The sequence below is a fragment of the Hetaerina americana genome, unplaced genomic scaffold, assembly GCF_022747635.1.
Source record: "Hetaerina americana unplaced genomic scaffold, ioHetAmer1.1.p SCAF_19, whole genome shotgun sequence".
In the NCBI taxonomy this organism is placed as follows: domain Eukaryota; kingdom Metazoa; phylum Arthropoda; class Insecta; order Odonata; family Calopterygidae; genus Hetaerina; species Hetaerina americana.
In genome coordinates this window covers 9,706,913-9,727,541 of record NW_027286752.1, presented here as the reverse complement: position 1 = coordinate 9,727,541, position 20,629 = coordinate 9,706,913, and the positions used below count along the sequence as shown (strand labels likewise).

At 43.2% G+C, this 20,629-nt stretch overlaps 1 protein-coding gene across 1 annotated transcript in view; it reads right to left on the bottom strand.

Annotated features, from left to right (window-relative positions):
- Positions 1-3,970, bottom strand: part of LOC139687341 (acetylcholinesterase-like) — a 136,692-nt gene extending 132,722 nt beyond the window's left edge. The window contains exon 1 of the mRNA XM_071584514.1: positions 2,275-3,970. Within this exon, the coding sequence (XP_071440615.1) occupies positions 2,275-3,851 (1,577 nt within the window). The 5' untranslated portion in view covers positions 3,852-3,970. The remainder of the gene's footprint in view (positions 1-2,274) is intronic.
- Positions 3,971-20,629: the final 16,659 nt, after the last annotated feature.

The following is a 20,629-nucleotide window of genomic DNA, read 5'->3' as shown; positions in this document are numbered from 1 at the left end:
ATATTTGACAGTTTTTGCGAGGTTGAGAAGTGGTGTAAGTGATTTACATGGGGAGATGTATACTGAAGAGTTTTTCGTGTAACAACGTGAATTCCCACTGGGGTAATAATCATAGTAAGTCTTCAAGTGTCAAAATTTTGTCATTAATTATTATTTTAGATTTCTACATCAAAATCAGACTTGTGAATTCATAAACGAGTCTGCGCACTGAAATGCGAGTAAAACCTGACATTCTTTCTGAATGCATCAATTTTGAAATGAGTGGGAGCAATGGAGTTCAAATGCAGCTAAAAAAATGCTCCCATGAGAATTCTTATCACAAATAACAGTAATGGTATGGATAGATTTATTTGGATACGCCATGGCGTCTCTCGCAATCCAATTTGCTCAAAATACATACATGGAACTGTAGCGAAATACTAAGTGTACTATCAGCATAAAGTTATCATAAAAGCAGGAGGTGATTATTGTTTTGAACCACCTGCATGCTACAGGTGTCGAAGGAGATCGGGTTCCTTTAAAAAAAGCTCTTATTTGACTAAGGACAACGGAGTTGTTTCCTAGGAGAGAAACAAAATCCCTTTCTTTGTTCGACCCAACGCAGTGGATGTCTGACGGTCATAGGGGAGTCGCAATGTTTACATAAAGAGCAGTTTTATGTTCAGTGAAGAGGCAAGAGTGTGCCCTATTCTCTATCGCGTGAAGACTGCCGCTTTCCTCCGGGTGCTTCCGGCAGAGTATGGCCACGCTGATGTTATGGGTTTCACTGCTCGAAGCTTGGGAAACCATCCAATCAAGTGTCATTCCATTACTTTTGGGACGCGCTCTTTAAGGCTACTTTCAGATCCTCGGTCAGTACCACCGACGATTCTGTGTCAGTAGCATTCTCGACCTCCTTGGCTATTGAGTAAGCCTGTTCATTTACAAATATTCCCATTCGTCCTGGGTTCCAAAGAAAAGATATTTTGACACCCTTGTCGTTGAGGGCGAGGAGGAATAGTGTGCGGGTGATTTCGAGGGCTATAAGATCAACTGGGGAAGAACGAGCAATGCATAGCAACGCACTCATCGAGTCGGTGCGACTTAAAAAGGAATGGTGATTAAATTTGAAGGCATTGAGAGCCATCTTGATAGAATTAGGGGAAGTATTTTTATAGAAAAATATTTTTACGATCTTACCATTGAACGATCACTGCTGTGTAGCTCTAAATGTTAATATCAGCTCTTCATAGAGCTCGCATCGAACAAATTCAGAGTGCTGTACTAAAGAATAGGATCGAGAGGGGATGCGTTCGTCCTCTGAATAACTTGCACAGCTTATTGAACCTTGTGAAAAAACTCGTACCCCGACAACCCGATTACTATTTTGATAGGAGAAAAACATTTGACATAACTGTGACTTACATTATAGTTCGCATAGGAGGTACCTGCTTTACACGCCATTTTCTATTGTTGAATCAAGTATTTTTCCTGAAAAATTAATCCTATGTGCGATCGTGGACAGTGAGGTTTGTTGCTATCTGAAAGCCAATGCCTCCATAAGACTATATTTAATATTCACATTGTTACGATGTCTTTGCTATAAAAACTTAATTTTAAGCAATTATTACATCAATTTAAAATCATATTCATTGCATACTAATTGAGATTCTGGGTGTTTAAGATACAAAATAATACATTTTTTCGTGCAATAATGATCATTGAGCCCCAGATTACAGCGGAACGCAAAAAGACTGCCTAATATTAGTCAAGATATTTTTACAATTACTAAAACCTCTAGCACAGAGTACACGCAACTATTTTCATTTAATCTACAGGGGTTCAGTAGTAGAAAGAAAACTACTCTCTTGGGACATGAATGCCCCCGATAAGGACGTTGTATTTCAACGTAATAATGAATATAAGTTAAGACTAACTTTATGACCTAAATTACATTACTATTATTACTTATAAACCAGGAATGTATTATCCATTGAGATTTAGCAAAGCGTTATGAGTGCTTTTTTAGCGATAAAAATTAATATTTTCTTGCATAATGTTTCATTACTCGTGAAAACTGCGCAATAAATAAATGTACGTGAACGCAAGTGGTCGAAAATTCCTGATATATTACGACATTTCGTCCCCAACAATAAGAGTTGGATGCCTGACATAAAACTTCTTGATAAACTCTGTTATGATGATAAATGGCAGTTGGAGTCAAAAGTTCCAGGCATGGTGAGTTGTTTTTCTGAAACAGTTTAATAAACAGGTTTGAAAAAATGAGTGACTTACCCCGTCTTGGCGAAGTTTGCCCAGTAGCGCATCATCCTCTTGCTTAACTCTATCTCGTGCGGGAGGTAACCCCTCTCCGGGTTCAACGGCTCCCCGAACACATAGGGTATCTCGTCCCCATGCATCACCCCCGTCCAAGAAGGCCATGGGTTCCCGACCGATCGGTGGCGGAAGTGGTACATATACACGTTGCTCCCGGCCTCCGCGTACCGCTGCGCCATCTCGTTGACGCTGCACGTGAAGTGGTAATCGCCCACCATTTTGTCCAGGGCGTCCCTGTTCCTTATCGGGTCGTCTGGGTTCAACCAGTCCGTGTACTCGAATGCTATGGCTTGCCTAGCCGCTCCACCCGCGTAGGGATTCAGTTCCCTCACGGCAGACAAGAACTCCTCCCTGTTGACGTAAACATTCTCTTCCTTACGGAAGAGTTCCGTCAAGTAGTAGATGATGAAGTAGTAACCCTCTTCGGTGTTGCTCCCCAGTAGGATGTTCGTCCTCTTGAAATCCCTCGTCGCGAGAGACCGCGCGGGAGTCTGGTCCAAGAAGGCCCCGTCCACTATGGGGACGAAGGGGAATTCGCAAATACCCAAAGTTCCCCATTCGTGCGCCACTATTTCCTTCGCATCTGCTCTACGGAGACAACGGGCCGCCGCGGCCCTCTGTTCCGCGGAAGCCACGCTGCCGTCTGCGCCACCTTCCAGCGAAGCAGCGTTGATGTCAGGGCATCCGAGGGCTTCCGCTAGTCTCAAGGCCCTTAGGACGGCTTCCGAGCGGGATATTATCGCCCAGGGCGCAGTGGCCCCTCCGGATTGCATCACCGCCTGAGAGAACAAGGTCCGACTCAAGGGTGATAGGAGGTGTAGGGAAACTGAAACGGCTCCAGCGGACTCTCCAAATAAGGTGACGTTCTCTGGATTACCGCCGAAGGCGTGGATATTGTCTCTGATCCACCTGAGTGCGGTCACCTGATCAAAGAGTCCCGCGTTGCCAGGAGCTTCCGCAGAGTCCAGGAACAAGAATCCTAAAGAGGCCACTCTGTATTGCATGGATACAAGGATGACGTTCTCCTCTGCGACAAGAGTGCGGTGGTCGTAGACGTCCAAGGTGGAGGTGCCGGAGTAGAAGCCACCGCCGTACACCCAGACCAACACTGCCGCGGTGCCGGGGGCCGGACGCGGGACGGGGGTCACTACGTTAAGGTACAGGCAATCCTCGCTCAAGGGAGTGTTCGGATTCCACATTGCGGCTCCAGGGAAGTCCCCAAAGACGGTATCTATGATCTGGACGCAGGAGTTGGGCATCCTGGTGGTGGGCAGGGGTCTGTCCTCCGGCCACGCCTCCACCGGCCTCGGGTGCCGGAATCTGAGCGGCCCCACCGGGGGCTGGGCGTACGGGATGCCCAGCCAGGCGTCGACGGGGCGGCCAGAGGCGGAGGTGAGGCGCACGCCCCTCACGGGCCCCTTGCGGGTCTGCACGACCAGTGGGTCGTCCTTGAAGCCACTCCTGCCACGCCTCGTGTCCGCCTCCTCCTCCTGTTCCTCGCGTCGCAGCTTGCTCTCCGCGCCGCCGCCCGGCATCTCCTGCTCGGGGTTGTCGGTCAGGGTGGTCTCCTCGTCGTCCTCCAGGGGCGGGCGCCTAAGGGTGTGGTGACTGGACCCGTCCCCTTGGCCCGCTGGATTCGTGGAGGAGGCGGAGGAGGAGGCGGCGGCGGCGATAGCCAGCAGGAGGAGCACGAGGGAGAGCGCCAGGAGGCAGGTGGTGGGTGCGGGGGGCAGCCACGCTCGCCGGTTGGGCGGCGGCGTCCCCGGCGCTGGCTCGTCCTCCCGCGCCCCCATGTGCCTCCGCGCGGAGTCCTCTCTCCTCCTTGCCCTCCCGCTGCTTCGTCCCCTGCCGCGGTGTCTGTGGGGTGACATCGCCACGGCGGGTGGCGACCTCCGACGCTCTGGATCCCAAGTGTCAGGTCCCTGCAAGAACGGAAAACGGGAGCCTGGAGTTATTACTATGGTTCAAGAGAATTCTTGGTATAAGGTATAATTCCCCCTCAAATTATTCAACACACCTGTCAACTAGAATACCAAGGAATATTAGGAGCAAGATGGGAAACAGATCTTACGTGGCAACCATTTGATTGCATACTGTTGTTAAATACGATATATTTGCAATGATGCGATAATGCATAATGAACTATACCATCACCTGCCAACTGACTTTCGGATTGATTATTGTGTTTATGATTGTTAAATAGCAGTATGGTGGCTTGGTAGCATAATTAAAGGACCTTTAGGCTAGCAACCGAAGTATCTCGGCTAATGGCTTCGGAGCAAACCATCCAAATAGCGAGAAGTTAGCTTAATTCCTATAGCCAATAATTTGAAACATAGATGGCTTCGATGTCAAGTCGAACAGTGCTATGGTGCTTACGTCTTCTCGCTGTCGAAGCCCTTAACTCTCCCCGTTGATGGTCACCGGCCGATCGAAATAAAGTTATTAGAGCCTTTCAACTTCCTTATTGTTGGATATAGGAATTTACCTAACTTTTCATTCACAGCGAATAACTCAAACGTCCTATTTCTACCAAACAAGAGGTGGATTCCTAGATTGCTTGAGGCATGTTAAAAACCGAATGGTGGTACAGTGAAAGAAACTTGAACCCTTCAACTATTTATGTGATTTTCGCACGCCTTAGGGCCTAATAGAAAGTATAGGTAATCTCATCTAACAAAAAATAATCCTCGTGCCGATTAGCAAGACCATAATAATGCAGTATCCATTTAAAACTCTATTCGAAGGAATACTATCTTTAAGTGAATGGATTTCATGTGACCTTTTCCCGTTTTAAATTGACTCTCTGTTTCCGAAAAAATCCGCGGATACATCATGACCTCAATCCAATGTTCCGTTCCACAGTTTGAAAGAGGGTCTTTCTAGTTCTCTGCGATGCATTGAACGTGAATGGAATGAACAGGGGGTGTTTATTTGACGGGATGAGAATTTAAACCTCTAATGAGCGTTAAACGTTTACCAGTATTAAGGGTGGAGAAGCAAAAATGGAATACAATGGTTATGGAAAAGAGAGAAGATCAAAACATAAAAACTATCGGCGCTGAGATTATTACGGAATCTATCATCGATAAAAAAACAATTAAACGGATTCCTGGTGACTTTTGTCGAGCATTGGGTTAACTTTTCTTTTCCATATTATACTTAAATTTGAATTTTTCTCCTGCGGTGAAGAGAAGACATGTACGTAAATTATCTGAATTTGGCGGAAAGAAGGATAGAATGTCCGCAGTAAAGTAGGACGAGAAGGGCATGTGGAAAAAAACCACGGAGCGAAATTGAATAAGCATCTGGACGTCAGCAGGGCGAGAGACAAATCAAACCACAAAATCCCAGCGTAAAAAAATGGCTAGGGAAGGAAAATATATGTATATTGGGGCGGAGGGGAAGATTCAGAGGAAACATGGGGAGGCAGCTTTAGTGTTTGCGGAAAAGGCAATAAAACAATCTCGGGCCCTCTTCCCTGGATGTCTGACTAAAAGAAGGTCCACCTTGACTCTATCCAGAATCTGCGAGGAAGAGTAAATAACTATTCAATTGTTCCCGGCCCAACTTTGTGGAAATTCATGTAAATTAAAAGAAGAATACAATGTATCTTTCCACTATCCTTTCAAGTAGACGTAGTTCGGGATGAGTCCAAGATTGATGCATCTGCTATTGAAGTAGATGCATAGAAGGACAGTGGCAAGATACATTGTATTCTTCATTTAATTTAAGATTAAATAACCTTAAAGAATTGAAGAATGAGGAAACCACTGGCGGAGATATCTCTATCGAAGAATGTGTTCATATAGTATATATAAATATACTCGCATATACGAGTATGCGTATTGGTACACAAACACCCACACACACACACACACACACACACACACACACACATATATATATATATATATATATATATATATATATATATATATATATATATATATATATATATATATACATATATATGATATGTAAAGTTTGCAGAGTAAGGGTGAAATTGGTGCGCTGTACAGCAAATTTAAATCTTTATCGGTAAGTAAAAAAGGAAGATCTATGCTGACAGTTAGACATACGGCGGGTAAGATAGCAGGAAAGGTCCAAGAGAGATGGAAAGAATATACTGTATAAATAGTAGTATAGAAGAACTGTATGGTGAAGAATTTAGACCAGAAAAGTTGGATATAGAAAAGGGACATGACGTAGAGGAAAAAAGATTAGGTCCAGGCATACCCGACGATGAGATAGAAGGGGCATTAAGGGAGATGAAACTAAATAAGGCCGTGGGGGTGGATAACATTCCTGCGGAACTACTGAAATGTACCGGAAAATGTGGGAGGAGGAGGCTATATGGGCTGATTCGTAGTATCTATGAGGAAGGAATCCGGCCGGAAGACTTTGTGAGATCACTGTTAGTTCCTATTCCGAAAAAGGTAAAGGCTACATAATGTGAGGACTACAGGACGATAAGTTTGATATCCCACGCAGCTAAAGTTGTTCTCAGGATTATAAACAAAAGGATTGAGAGTAGGGCAAATGTTTACTTAGGGGATGATCAGTTTGGTTTTAGGAAGGAGAGAGGTATGCGTGATGCCATGGCAGTAATGAGATTATTAATCGAGAGGAATATAGAATACAACCAGGAGGTATTTGCATGTTTCGTAGATTAATAATGGGTAAGAACAGTGCATTTCGTGGCACGCATAGCCAGAAGAAATAGATGAGCCACATTGGCCAAATACACATACAAACACGAAATCCCACCACATGGCGAACAAATATTCATTCACAAGGAAATAGCTATAAGGAAAATGGATAGGAACATATGTAAAGGACGAACACAGGAGAGGATGGGAAGGCGGAATCAGGCGAATCACGAATGTAAAAATATTTCCTTGACTGGGATTCGAACGCAAATACGGACAGAAATCTATAAAATATCACTGACGCGTATATTCATTGTTCGTTTCCGAAGCAAACCTAGGTCCCGAAAACCTAATTTCTGCGGGATGGATACACTGCCAGCAAAGTGACAAAAGGCGCCGTTAATTATGGCATCCAGAATTATTGATGTAAAAACTACACTCGAAGCGGAATAAAAAAAACGAAAAACCTTGGCTTTCGAAGTAGACGCTCAAAATTTGACAACATGCCACCGACAGAAGTGTTGTTTCGCAAAATGAAGCTTTAAATGACGGCACCATATGGAAAAAAAGCAGGCGAGTGATTTTAAACAGATTTGTATTATATCGATCGGTATGTCAACTTTCTGAGGGCTGACGCAAATAGCTGTGTGGAATGTTTCCGAAACCAAATGTACCCCGCGTTTAGATTCCTCTGCAGGAGGTATTTGCTGGAATAGAAGTCCGTGTCGATCAGGGAGTGTAGAGGTTTACGTAGGCGGCGACTCGGTATGGTCTAATTAGTCTTTCCAAATTCGTCGCGCATTTATGTTTCCCTTTGAGGAGAAACCCGTAGAAAGCGATATGCATTTTCCATAGTTGTCTGCTAAGCTAACTTTGTTCTAATTATTATGGTATAGCTTCGTAATAGTGGCATGGCATTTCCGTAAAATATTTAACCTTTGACGGTGAGTTAGGCAAAAATGCAACTGCGTGGCCATCGCTAAGATACGAGTGAGAAGGGTCCTCGCATGACCCGACACGAGGCGACTATACTTGCCGCCACCAACGCGTCCTCCACCTCCTAACCTTAGACCGCTTGCCCTAACAGATGCAAAATAATTGGCACTTCTTAAATATTAAAAAAAATACCGTTTTATATCATTTGGTTAGTTGTAGCATACGTCAGTCTAGTTTCATCTTTAGTTTTGTTGACCCTAATCGCGTAAATAAATACCTTAAACACATTCTGCTCGAGCAGTGAGTTTGCATGAAATATTCAGGGGTGTTAGTATGAAAAGGCAAACGCAACTGTTGAAATTACTTTGTGCGCATAGAATATAAACGAGTTGGCGCCCAGGCATAGAAATGAAGTAGATCCACATGAATTTGCAATGTATGATCGTTATGTATTTGATGCATGTATAGCAAAACCTACATACTAAACTGAAAAAAGGAACGAAGAGCGTTTTGGTCCAAAGTAAAAAGATCGATATAAGCTACGTAAGATAGATGAGGCTAGAGGTAGTGACAATCAGGAAAAATGGAAAAGGATGAAGAAAAATCACTTTGATTTGGAAAATATAAATTTTATCTTTTTTACCACCGTTGAATGTCTAAATCAGCAATTAAAATGTTTAGGCACTGTTGCATGTGATGGGATTTGTGAAGTCTTAATGGCGGAGTGATAAAGCTTCCAGACTTCACTTTTAATTTGGTATCACGTTTACGCCTTGCTGTGGCCTTCTCGCTCCAGTCGTCTTCTGTCCGAAAGCTAGATTTGATGGCTGAGAGCGTAGCACATACCTTTAAAATACCTACGTGCAGGATAGAGAGGGCTTGTCCTTTTCAGTATGCTGGAAGATTAAGTTAAATCAGCGATTGATATTCGCAAACTTCCGCTGGCCCACAAATGGTCCCTTCGTGCGTCGATTCAATGAGCTGATTTCTGTTCAATGTGATGCTTCTCAATTTTCGAATCATACTGTTTCCCTTTTATTTGGGGATTTCCAGAGGCGTCGAGATTCCCAAACGGATTCTAGGACAGCCAACGGTTTTGCACACGAGGCTGACATACCACCACACAGCCACGCATGAAAAGGAAGGTGGAAGTGTTTGCTTAGTTCACAGGAAATATTCAAAACTTGAGGGTTCATCTTTCGTCTACTCCCTTGCTTTCTTTTTCAACACATTTCAACCGCGCGAAATATAATTAGACTAAATAAGCTTGTAACAATTAGCAATATAATATGCATGATAATAGGGATTGTGTGTGTTGACAATTCCAAGCGCAAAATGAAATTTTGGCACTCACGTGTAATACAATAGAAACTGACTTTGAAATTTAAGGACATCGAATTTTATTGCCTAATTTACATTATTTTCCCGAAGTTCTTAATCACATATGACTCCAATCGAGATCCGTATACTTACGTACAGAAATCAACAGTTATCAAACAAAAATATCAGTTTAAATTAAGAGAGTGTTAATAATTAACTTGGGAAAAATAGTTCTTAAATGAAAACTAATGCAAATTTTCAAACTAAAGGAAGCAATTTATTCAAAGAAAATAACTCCTTGGAAAACCTTTCACATACCTCAGGTGCACAACTGGACTCGAAGTAATTGTATACAATTTATGTGTTGGAGTTTTTTATTTTTATGCCAGAAAGTCTTCCATTTAAGCAAAAATGGTCGTATGAGCCTTTCTCCCGAAACATTTCGTTGCCCAATTCATTGACATGCATACTGATCGGATGCTAAGCGGCTACTCGGCACAACGAAAGTGTGCATAGAATCGATTTTTCCATCTAGAAAATTTTAAGATCAACATTGCTTCCGGGTAACCACATTTAATCAATGCATGCCACACTCCCACCGTGACGAATGGTAGGAAAAGGTTACACCGGTTCTATTTGCACGTTTGTCCCGCGGCTCCCTCGGGGATAAAACAAGATTTGTCGAAAATAAAAAGGCCTCTGGATCGAATGTAAATAGGTGGACGTTGGAGTGGTGGTGTGGGGAAGAGGGGAAGGTGAGGAAGGGAAGGTGAGGAGGGGCTGAGGATTGGACGGCGTGGACGAACGAGAAGGTCCGGAGGCGGGGGCGGTGGTTTACGAATGTCCCCGGGCGACCCCGCCGCGCAACCCGTGGAGAGCGATGAGCGGGGTCGGTAGGAGGAAGGTCGCTGGGATTAACAGTTTCCCCCGAAAGATAGCGCTGTCTTCGCTGCGGAACCCTTCAATGGTGCGGGATGGCTAACTAAACCAATGGGGGATTATGGGATACAACCGAGCTGGAGGCGTGTTGGGGGAGACTGTATGCGGAAAAATACTCTCCTCCTCCAGGTAGCGAGCGAGCACTTTAATTCCATGGCTGTTGTTTGCCCCTAAGATTAATTCACGCCGCTCCTCATGGACCAGGTATCAAATCAAAAGTAGCAAGCCACCGACTGCGGCTCGGGGCCTTTAGCTCATCTCTTCGCTGAATGCAGTATTAATGCCATCTCAGAAATTGAAGATGAACAAATTGCCTCTCGCAGTAATGCTCTCCTTTCTTATAATTGCAATCCTCCCATCTCATTACCCCCCCCCCCACTCCTGCACTGAAGAGAGTACTCGCTGGAGAACGCGGTGGGTCCACGAGCCAGGGAAGAATTAATCCTCGGGGAAAATTGAGATAGGCAATTACAGGGATTGCTCTTAATGTTCTTAATTATATTGCCTTTTGATTGGATTCCATTTACATAGGACTACAGCAGGTACTTTGAACTGGATACCTCGGAACCTCTCCGGAGGATTTTTATCTTACTTTCATTATACAAACATTTCAATGAAATGAAGCGCGATAAAACATATCTGGAATAACGACCGAGTGTCCCGTGTTTGCCGTCACTTCAATCTTTTCGTCGGCTTTACCCTAAAATGTTCAAATATCTTGCAAATTTAATTTCCTTGTTTCGTGGGTAGAATAACGTAAATTTTTTTTATTACTATTAAATGGGTTATTCGGATTGTGGCTATAGGCTGTTACGCTTAACACAATTTAATTTTTTTGGATTCATTTCACTTAAATAAAGGAATAGAATAAATAAATAGTGTGTCGCTTTGGCAAATTATCATGAACTCTGGATATAAAATATCTTATTATTGGAAGCGCCTTTCCAAGAACTTCAACTTCCGCCAAAGATTAGCAAAGCTTTCATCATTGATGGCATTTCAAATTTTCTCAGCACAAGAGCACTGATAGACAAGGCTGTTATTGTGCCGATCGAACTGTTTTCATTCGCAATTAAAACAGTTTCAGAAAAACGTGCATCGATTTGTGAAGGAGATTAAGGAAAGGCGAAGTATTTAGCAGTTTAAGCTGAAATTGTCATGCTTATGATATTGACATTTATTCCCCTGCGGTGATTCATTTTCCCTGTTCTTACGAAGGTTATCAGTCAAATATTAAGCTGCAAATATGTCTATATTTCCTCTTTTAAAGTTAAATTTGACTAAAGCATAATCAATTGTGCTACAGTGGGATGATCTATGTTTTTAATATCTTTTGGGTAATTTCCAGCCAAGCACCATTATATTAGGCGATAATTACGGCTGGTTGGCGATTCTATACGAGTTAATAACCCATGTAGAGTAGCCAGGTAACTAGCAAAAAATGACAGAATATAAAAGGCTCCTCAGTCATCTAACGCGACTTATACAGCTAATTTCAAAGATGCCACTTTTAAAGAGTGTTTTTGGAAATTCAACCCTCTTACCCATTTTAGTTTAAAATCTACAAGCCTCTACAGACATCGTAGCTCCCTTACCTCTACTACATATTTTACCCTTGTGCTCGGGCCACAGACTCAGGATATCTACAGGGTTGCACCCAAAAGTGGTAGGACTGATTTTTTTACCAGTATTTTATTGGCGATATACTTACATCGACTTAATAATCTTCAAAGTATGCTCCTTGAGCTGCTACACACTTAGTATAACGTTGCTCCCATTCCCCGTACGCCCGCTGGAAATTTTCTTTGGGGATGCCATTGATGACCCTCGTCGAAGCCTCTTGAACGGCCTTTATCGAGTCAAAACGTGGTCCCTTGAGCTGTCTTTTCATCAGGGGGAAGAAGAAGAAGTCGGGTGGTGCCACATCGGAAAAATAGGGCGGGTGCGGCAACGTGGCAACGCCGTATTTGGCCAGGAGCTGTCTGACGACGAGCGCGCCATGGCACGGCGCGTTGTCATGATGAAGCACCCAGCAGTTTGCGATGGCCGTTCGGACTCTTTTCACGCGTTCTCGGAGGCGGGTGAGCACCTGCACGTAAAAGTTCGCATTCACAGTCTCCCCTGGTGGGACGAACTTCTTGTGAACCACTCCATGACAGTCGAAAAACACAATCAATATCGTTTTGATTTTTGATTTGCTCATGCGAGCCTTTTTTGGACGTGGGGACGCGGAAGTGTGCCATTCCGCGGATTGTCTTTTCGTTTCGGGGTCATATTGAAAAACCCATGTTTCATCACCAGTTATCACATTGTCCAAACAATTTTCATCTCGGTGCAAATTGGCTAACACTTCTTCGGAAATGCGCACACGCGTTGCCTGTTGGTCGACACTCAGAATTTTCGGCACCATCTTGGCGCACACCTTGCGCATGGCCAAATCCTGTGAAATAATGCGTTGGACGTTGGATGCAGACAGACCCAACTGGTCTGCAATTTCTTCACTGGTTAGGTGTCGGTCTGTGATCAGCAGTGTCCTCACTCTGTCCACATTCGTGTCGGTTCTTGCCGTCGACGGCCGTCTGGAGCAATGGTCGTCTTCAATGAGCTCCCTACCCTCTTTAAACAACTTGTGCCACTCAAATACTGTGTAACAGCTTAAGGCAGTGTCCCCATAAGCCTGCTTGATCATATCGAGGTTGAGATATCCAGTTGCCGACTTCTCGAGTTTCGCACAAAACTTCACGGAATAACGTTGATCTAAATTCAGATTCATTTTGTTTTTCGACGCCGACAAAAAACTTGCTTCACTAAAAACGGTGTCCTCACTCAACGACAGCCCGTAGGTGACTGAGGTTGGCGTCGGTTTGATGCTAAGAGCCCCCTCCACCTTACCCTGCCAGGCAGACCCCCCTTCACCGCTTCGTTCGCGCCAGAGAAAATCAGTCCTACCACTTTTGGGTCCGCAATCCTGTATATACTCCGTATGAAGTTTGTTTCAAGATATAGGACACACCTTCCAACATTCCTGAAAAGGCAATACCCCAAGCGGTTGCTTTAGACCTCTGAATATGCTCCGTTTCTCTCTTCATAAAAGTTACAAAATCGGTCCATGTTTTTTTCTGATATCTGCAGGTAGAGCCCTATAATTCATTAGAAAGGAAAATTAGCACATGTAGACATCACTTCGTCATCATTTCCTATGCTTCTTTAATGAACTGAAAGCCAAATGTTCACTCCAGTTACACTTTATTCTTGGCACTACTATGTATCCCTCTGTATTGCTCAAGTAAATACAGGTATAGTACATGATTATATATATACAGGGTTCGTCCAGAAAATAAGTGTACTGATTTTTTCCCGCCGCTCCAGGCGCGCCCAGCACCGCTCTGACGAGCTGCGATTGGAGGGGGGTATGTTGGCAAGCGACGCTGAAAAAGGCAGTCGGCTCTGAGCTGTGGTGTAGTGAGGAGCTCTGTTAACGCGAACCTCCACGCTCGACCCACGTCACGGAACGCGATGCCGAAGTTTTTGGAGCAGCGTTATTCCATCAAATTTGCGGTAAAGCTTGGGAAATCGTCTACCGAAACTGTCGGTATGATTAACCAGGCTTACGGGGAGTCAGCCATGTCCAGAAACATGATCTTTCGGTGGCACAAGATGTTCGTGGAGGGCAGAGAAGAGGTCGACGACGAACCACGGCCTGGACGCCCCTCAACGACATTCACCGACGAAAATGTGCGAAAAGTTCGCGATGTACTGAACTCTGATCGTCGTCTTAGTGTTCGGATGATAGCAGAGCAGTGTAATCTTCGAAAACGAGTCGCCCGCGTCCGGCCAGCGATCAAAAACATCTGGCGGCTGCATCACGACAATGCGCCGTCTCACACCGCGCTTGTCGTGTCGGACTTCTTGGCCAAGCACGGCGTGGCAACGCTGCCGCACCCGCCCTACAGCCCGGACTTGGCACCACCGGACTTCTTCCTGTTCCCGAGGATAAAGAGGAGTTTGAAAGGAACGCGATACGGGACTTTGGACGCCGTCAAAGAGGCCGTGACGACGTGTCTTCGAGAGGTTCCCGATGATGCGTTCGCGGGAGCGTTCCAGGAATGGGAACGCCGCTGGAACAAGTGTATCGACTCACAAGGGTCCTATTTTGAGGAATATTAGCTTAAGATATGTAAAAGTGTAATAATTTTTTTTTCCATAGCTCAGTACACTTATTTTCCGGACGAACCCTGTATATATATATATATATATATATATATATATATATATATATATATAAAATGTATATATATATATATATATATATAAAATGTATATATATATATATATATATATATATATATATATATATATATTATGTATATATATATATATTGTAAACACAGAGATAGACAAAATGAAGTACAAAGAGTTAAACAATAAATTGAGACTGGCAAGAAATAAAGCAAAAGAAGCATGGGGAAAGACGCATTGAAAGGATATGGAAAGTTTGCAGAGGAAGGGTAAAATTGGTGCGCTGTACAGCAAAGGTAAATCTTTATCGGGAGGTAAAAAAGGAAGATCTATACTAACAGTTAGAAATACGGCTGGTAAGATAATAGTTGACGCAGGAAAGGTCCAAGAGAGATGGAAAGAATATATAGAAGAACTGTATGGTAAAGAACTTCGACTTAATAGTTGGATATAGAAAGGAACATAACGTAGAGGAAGATAGCTTAGGTCCAGGTATACTCGACGATTAAATAGAAAGGTCATTGAGGGAGATGAAACTGAATAAGGCCGTGGGGGTGGAGCACATTCCGGCGGAACTATTGAAATGTTTAGGAGAATTTGGGAGGATGAGGCTATATGGGCTGATTCGTAGTATCTATGAGGAAGGAATCTGGCCGGAAGACTTTGTGAGATCACTGTTAGTTCCTATTCCGAAAAAGGTAAAGGCTACGTCATGTGAGGACTACAGGACAATAAGTTCGATATCCCACGCGGCTAAAGTTGTTCTAAGGATAATTAGCAAAAGGATAGAGAGTAGGGCAAATGATTACTTAGGGGATAAAAAGAGACGTTTCAGGCGTGATATGGTGGAATATCATGATTAATTAAAAATAGCAATTTTGCAAAAAAATATTTTTGTGGAAAATTGCTATTTTTAATTAATACTTAGGGGATGGTCAGTTTGGGTTTAGGAAGGAGAGAGGTACGCGTGATGCCATGGCAGTAATGAGATTATTAATCGAGAGGAATATAGAACACAACCAGGAGGTATTTGCCTGTTTCGTAGATTTCGAAAAAGCGTTTGATAGAGTGAATTGGGAAAAGCTAATGAGTATATTGCAGAAAATAGGAATAGATTGGAGGTACAGGAGGCTAATCGGCAACCTGTACATGTCTCAGACTTCTCAGTTGCGAGTGGGGAACGGGGAGTCCGGATGGGCAGTGTTTGGAAGAGGTGTAAGGCAGGGATGCCCATTATCACCGTTGCTGTTCAACCTGTATGCAGAGGAAATGATTAAAGAGGCATGGGAAGAAATGGAGGTAGGAATGAAACTGGGCGTGGAATTCATTAAATCAGTTAGGTTCGTTGATGACCAAGCTTTAGTTTGTCAGTTAGCCAAGGGGTTGCAAGCATTGCTGAGTGAATTGGCAATTCAGTGCGATAGGTATGGGATGAAAATCAATGTTAATAAAATAAAGTTTATGCGACTGTCCAGAAAGAAAAAGGCTAAGCTAAACATTAAAATAGGAGGGCAAAAACTAGAGCAGGTAGAGCAGTTTACGTATCTTGGAAGTGTTGTGGACCAACATGGTCAAAGTAGTAGGGATTTAAGGATAAGAATTGCGCTAGGCAAAGAGGCTTTCACAAGGAGGAGGGAGTTGATGACAGGGACGTTGAGTAAGGATATTAAGAAAAGACTCGTAAAAACTTTGATATGGAGCGTAGCTATGTACGGTGCGGAAACGTATAGTTATTAGAAATCGGTTGATTACAACAGAAACCATAGTGGACGATGGTGTCCATGGATAATGCTTTGAAATATCAGTCAAATGATCAGGCATACAATTATATGTAGAACTTGCGTGATCAACTCACACGCGGTACCTGGAGCATATTTGGGTTTGAATTTTAATTTATGCTCAAGAAGTGCAATGCTAAATTCAAGGGAATGTGATGTGAGGGCTCTTGAGCGTGATTTCTTAAGATCATATACTAAAGGATTGGATAGAGAGAAAAGCATTACTTAGATGATGATACGGAGGGGCAGCAGGATGCTGAATATGGCGATAGAGGTGGGGGGAGGCTGGGAAAACGGGGAAGGGGGAGGAACAGAATAGGCGTTATACGATAGATGAAATTACGGAGGTGGGAAACAGAGATCTATAAATTGAGTTTTTTGAATTCAAGAATATTTTGCCGCATGAGCTTGGGCTTAGAAGGAATGCGGTGCTTCTTGTCAGTATCCATTAAAACCGTACCATTAAGTCGCTGGACTATTGCTACCATAACCACTTATAGCCTTTAAATGCAACAATTTCAGAGTGTAAAAATCATTCGCCTTGACTGGGACTCGAACCCAGATCCCTCAATATCCGGTCGGGATCTGGGTTCGAGTACCAGTCAAGGCGAATGATTTTTACACTCTGAAATTGTTGCATTGAAATGCACATTAGCGGATGACTCCGTTAAAAAAGTTACTGTTGCGGTATCTCCCGCAGTTTCTTTGGAACTTATAGCCTTTGTTCATTTGGCTAAGTTTGCCTTAGTATGCAGAGTTGAAGTAGTGATATCAGTAACAACTAAACGCTAAACTTTGAATATTTGAAGATGAATTCTAATAATTCTTTTCTGAAACGAGCAAGGTTTAAAGGGAATACTAAACGAATTTCTTAGGCTGACCGATTGTACAGTTTATAGTCAAAATTTTCTAAATATTTTGATAGACGATCAATGTTCCCAACGGAGAGGAATAGTTCATTAATTCTAGTGGTACGAGTATACTAATTGCAAATCCTCCTCTCCGTACTGGAATAAAATGATAGAATGGTGGGGCCAAGCGATGGCATCGCCAAAGCGATCTAGGGATTGACCAATCCGCCGCGCTCGTCGGCATTGCGGGCTGGATGATGATTGCGGAGATATATTTGATTGTCTAATGAAATAACAAAAGGTGGGTAAAGATGACCGTGCGAGGTTTTTAGTAATAATGTTTGTCCTCCATAAATATTTGTCCTCCGAGTATTTGTTCCGCTTTCCGGTCGTACACGGGCAAACTGATAACTCGCAATTAAAAGGAATATTATTTTCGCCGCGGGAACGTGACGGTGGAAGCTGAGCAAAAATCTACCCTGCAGTGAAAGAAATATAAACCACTGCTGAAAAGTACCCCCGTTTAGAATAATTCGGAGGGAGAGAGAAGGAGAGAGAGACAGATGTGTCTCTATTTAGCTCGCTAATGAGGCACCAGAGTGGGATACCGTTCATCAACATTTTTTGCCGTTAAAGTGCCACTAATTTTTCCTCTAAGAGAGAGAGAGAGAGAGAGAGAGAGAGAGAGAGAGAGAGAGAGAGAGAGAGAGAGAGGGAGAGTAAAAGAGCTTATGTTTTAAAGATGTTGTATTTTAGGGGTCGTCATTTCGTAACCGATTATTTAATGAAATCCTCTTTAATTGCACTCAGGCTTAATCTTCACCTTTTGAATTTTGAACTCGAGTAAAAGTGAGTCTTGAGTAGTTAAGCCAGGTGTGTGGGCGAGAATGCAAACTACGTGAAAGTTGTTTGTGTACTCGTGCAGGAGAGAGGGGAAAAAATTAAAGTGGTAAGAGTTAAGAGAGAGGCGTGGGGAGGGAACGTGGAGGGAAAGAGCCGTTAGAGTCAGGGGACGCGGGGCCGAAGAAACAGCCGGGGAACGGAGAGCGTGGATGGAGAGGGATGGGAGAGGGAGGGAGGCCATTAGGAGTGAGACGACGGTGCGAGAGAAACTTTGGAATTGGAAAAGAAAGAAAGTGGCAGGGGGGGAGGGGGGAAGGGGTCGGCGGGGAAAGTGACGGCAGGCAGCCTGGGAGGAGAGCGGAAGACAAACTTGACACCGAGGAAACTGAAACAGCTTGTTATTCGTCGACCCTTATTCATTTCGATGGAGGAAATCCTTATATACATATATATATATATATATATATATATATATATATATATATATATATATATATGTATAAACACAGGTGTAGATTTTTAAAAATAAAGAAAGGACCCTCACATATGTAGTTTTGACGGCTCGACCGTCGTCATCAGGAGGTGGAGGTGATGATTCAGGAACTGATGACGACGGAAGTGCCGTCAAAACGTCAAAACTACATATGTGAGTGTCCTTTTTTGTGTTTATATGTTTTTAAAAATCTTCACCTGTTTTTATGTATCGCTGAAGAGCGTGTAATTTCGAAGGAATTTATATATATATATATATATATATATATATATATATATATATATATATATATATATACTTATGCGGATACCACCATATATATATGCGGATTAATGTTTTATGGTTATGTGTATATTTTATGTAATTGTTAACAATGCACTTCATTTTATATGTGCGAATGAATTACCCCCTTATCCATCCGTATGAGCTATCACCAGATCCAATTGCATTTCATAGGCAACTTTGTAAAATGTTAATGGAGACTGAATAATGAATGAAGGTGGAGTGAGGCAGTGGTGCATTCTGTTTAAAAATGGCCACAGCACCAACGTTCACGACGAGGACCGCAGAGGTCGGCCTAGCCTTGAAAGAGGTGATTGATTTCTTCAGAGACGGTATTGAAAATCTTGTGTATCGTTATGATAAATGCCTCAACTTGAATGGTTTTTTGTGGTAAAATAGTTTAATAATGTGCCTTTTAAATGCATATAATAAAACTTTGTCTTGTTGCTAGGTTCATCTTTTATTTCAAAACGAAATTTACTCTCTGGACTGCTCTCCTAATATTTTAATCCGGGAATGGAGGCACAGGAAGAGAGAGGAATTTGAGTTAAGTGGAGTAGTCCCGGATACGAAGGCCAGGGAAGGGGGCAAATGTCACACATCTTGAGAGGCTCTGGGAAATTTAAAATCGAACGATTTCGGGAGAAGCGGAGGAAATGCTGCGTGGGAGGGACGAGTGGCGCGGGGGAGATTGGACTGCGAAAAGGGTTGGTGTGCAGTGATGGGGGTGGTGGAGGCGGAAACCTTCGGGGGCAAGGGGAGAAGATTTGGCGAATAAAGCCCAAGGACAGGCAGCTTGTTCAAATTTAATGAAGGTGGCGAGGGGATCCGATCGACAGGGGCACTTTAACGCAATCATGGGGGAGGGAGGGGAAGGAGAAGGGGGAGGTGCTCCCCCGTGGCGCGGGGACATTTGCGAGGAGAGATACAATATTTATCGCCTGTTCCGCGGAGTGATACTCCAGGAATGAATGCGCTTGATGATTGTCTCAAAGATTAAGGCACACAACAAGCTTATTGAATACCGGGGAATTGATCGTTTTCAATCGGTGGTATGCGCATTTGTTCTCAGAAATGCACACTCCCTTCCTCACGGAGAATAACGCGGACTTAGTGTAGGAATCCGTTCTATTCGTACTTGCTCCATTAAAAAAGGATAGAGAAGGCAATACGGGTAACTAAAAGGAATGGTCGAATGAAATGCCAACTTTATACGTTGCAGAGTGCCATTCCAATCTTTAGGACAACCGTAAGAGCCAAATTCTGTATTCTATTTTTCATCACCACTTACTGTGCGATTGGAAAACACTTCATGGAATTCATCATGCACATTTCGAATGGCTAGAGGCGGGAGGGGACAAAGTCCCCGTTCAAAGTCAAGAGCTTACCAAAACGATTTAGTTTGGAGGTGGAATGATTTTCTTGTTTCATGAAGCTCAATTGTATGTTTCAGGAGTAAAATTATTGTTGTTTTAGGGTCTTTCAGTCGGTTAAATTTAAAATAAATAAAATTTAATTTTGCAAGATTTTGTGCTCCTTTTTTTTGGATCCTGTTGTCTCCGTCATTGATCTCAACGAAAGGCCATTGTAAAGGATTGCAGATTTTTCTATCCGCAGGTTTTCTGATGCACTCCACCACTTTCTTTTATATTTCAGTTGGAATTTACTTAAAATTAAAGTAAAGTAGCCTAATAACAGGTATTATATTTAATTATTACATTTATTACTTCCAACATGCATACAAATAAAATATACTTTACGTACATGGGGGCAGGGGATAATAAATATTCCCTCCGAATACCCGCTTCTCGTTGAAGGTGGCTGAAAAGGCGGAGAGACAATCCCGAGAACAAACCCTGGTAGTTCGATGCTAATGCTCTTCAGCATCAGGACCGGTTGATACTAAGAAGAGCATGGACACCTGGCCATGGTCCCCCTGGGAATTCTCCGTGATTAGGAGCCCTTAGAATGGAGAAGAGG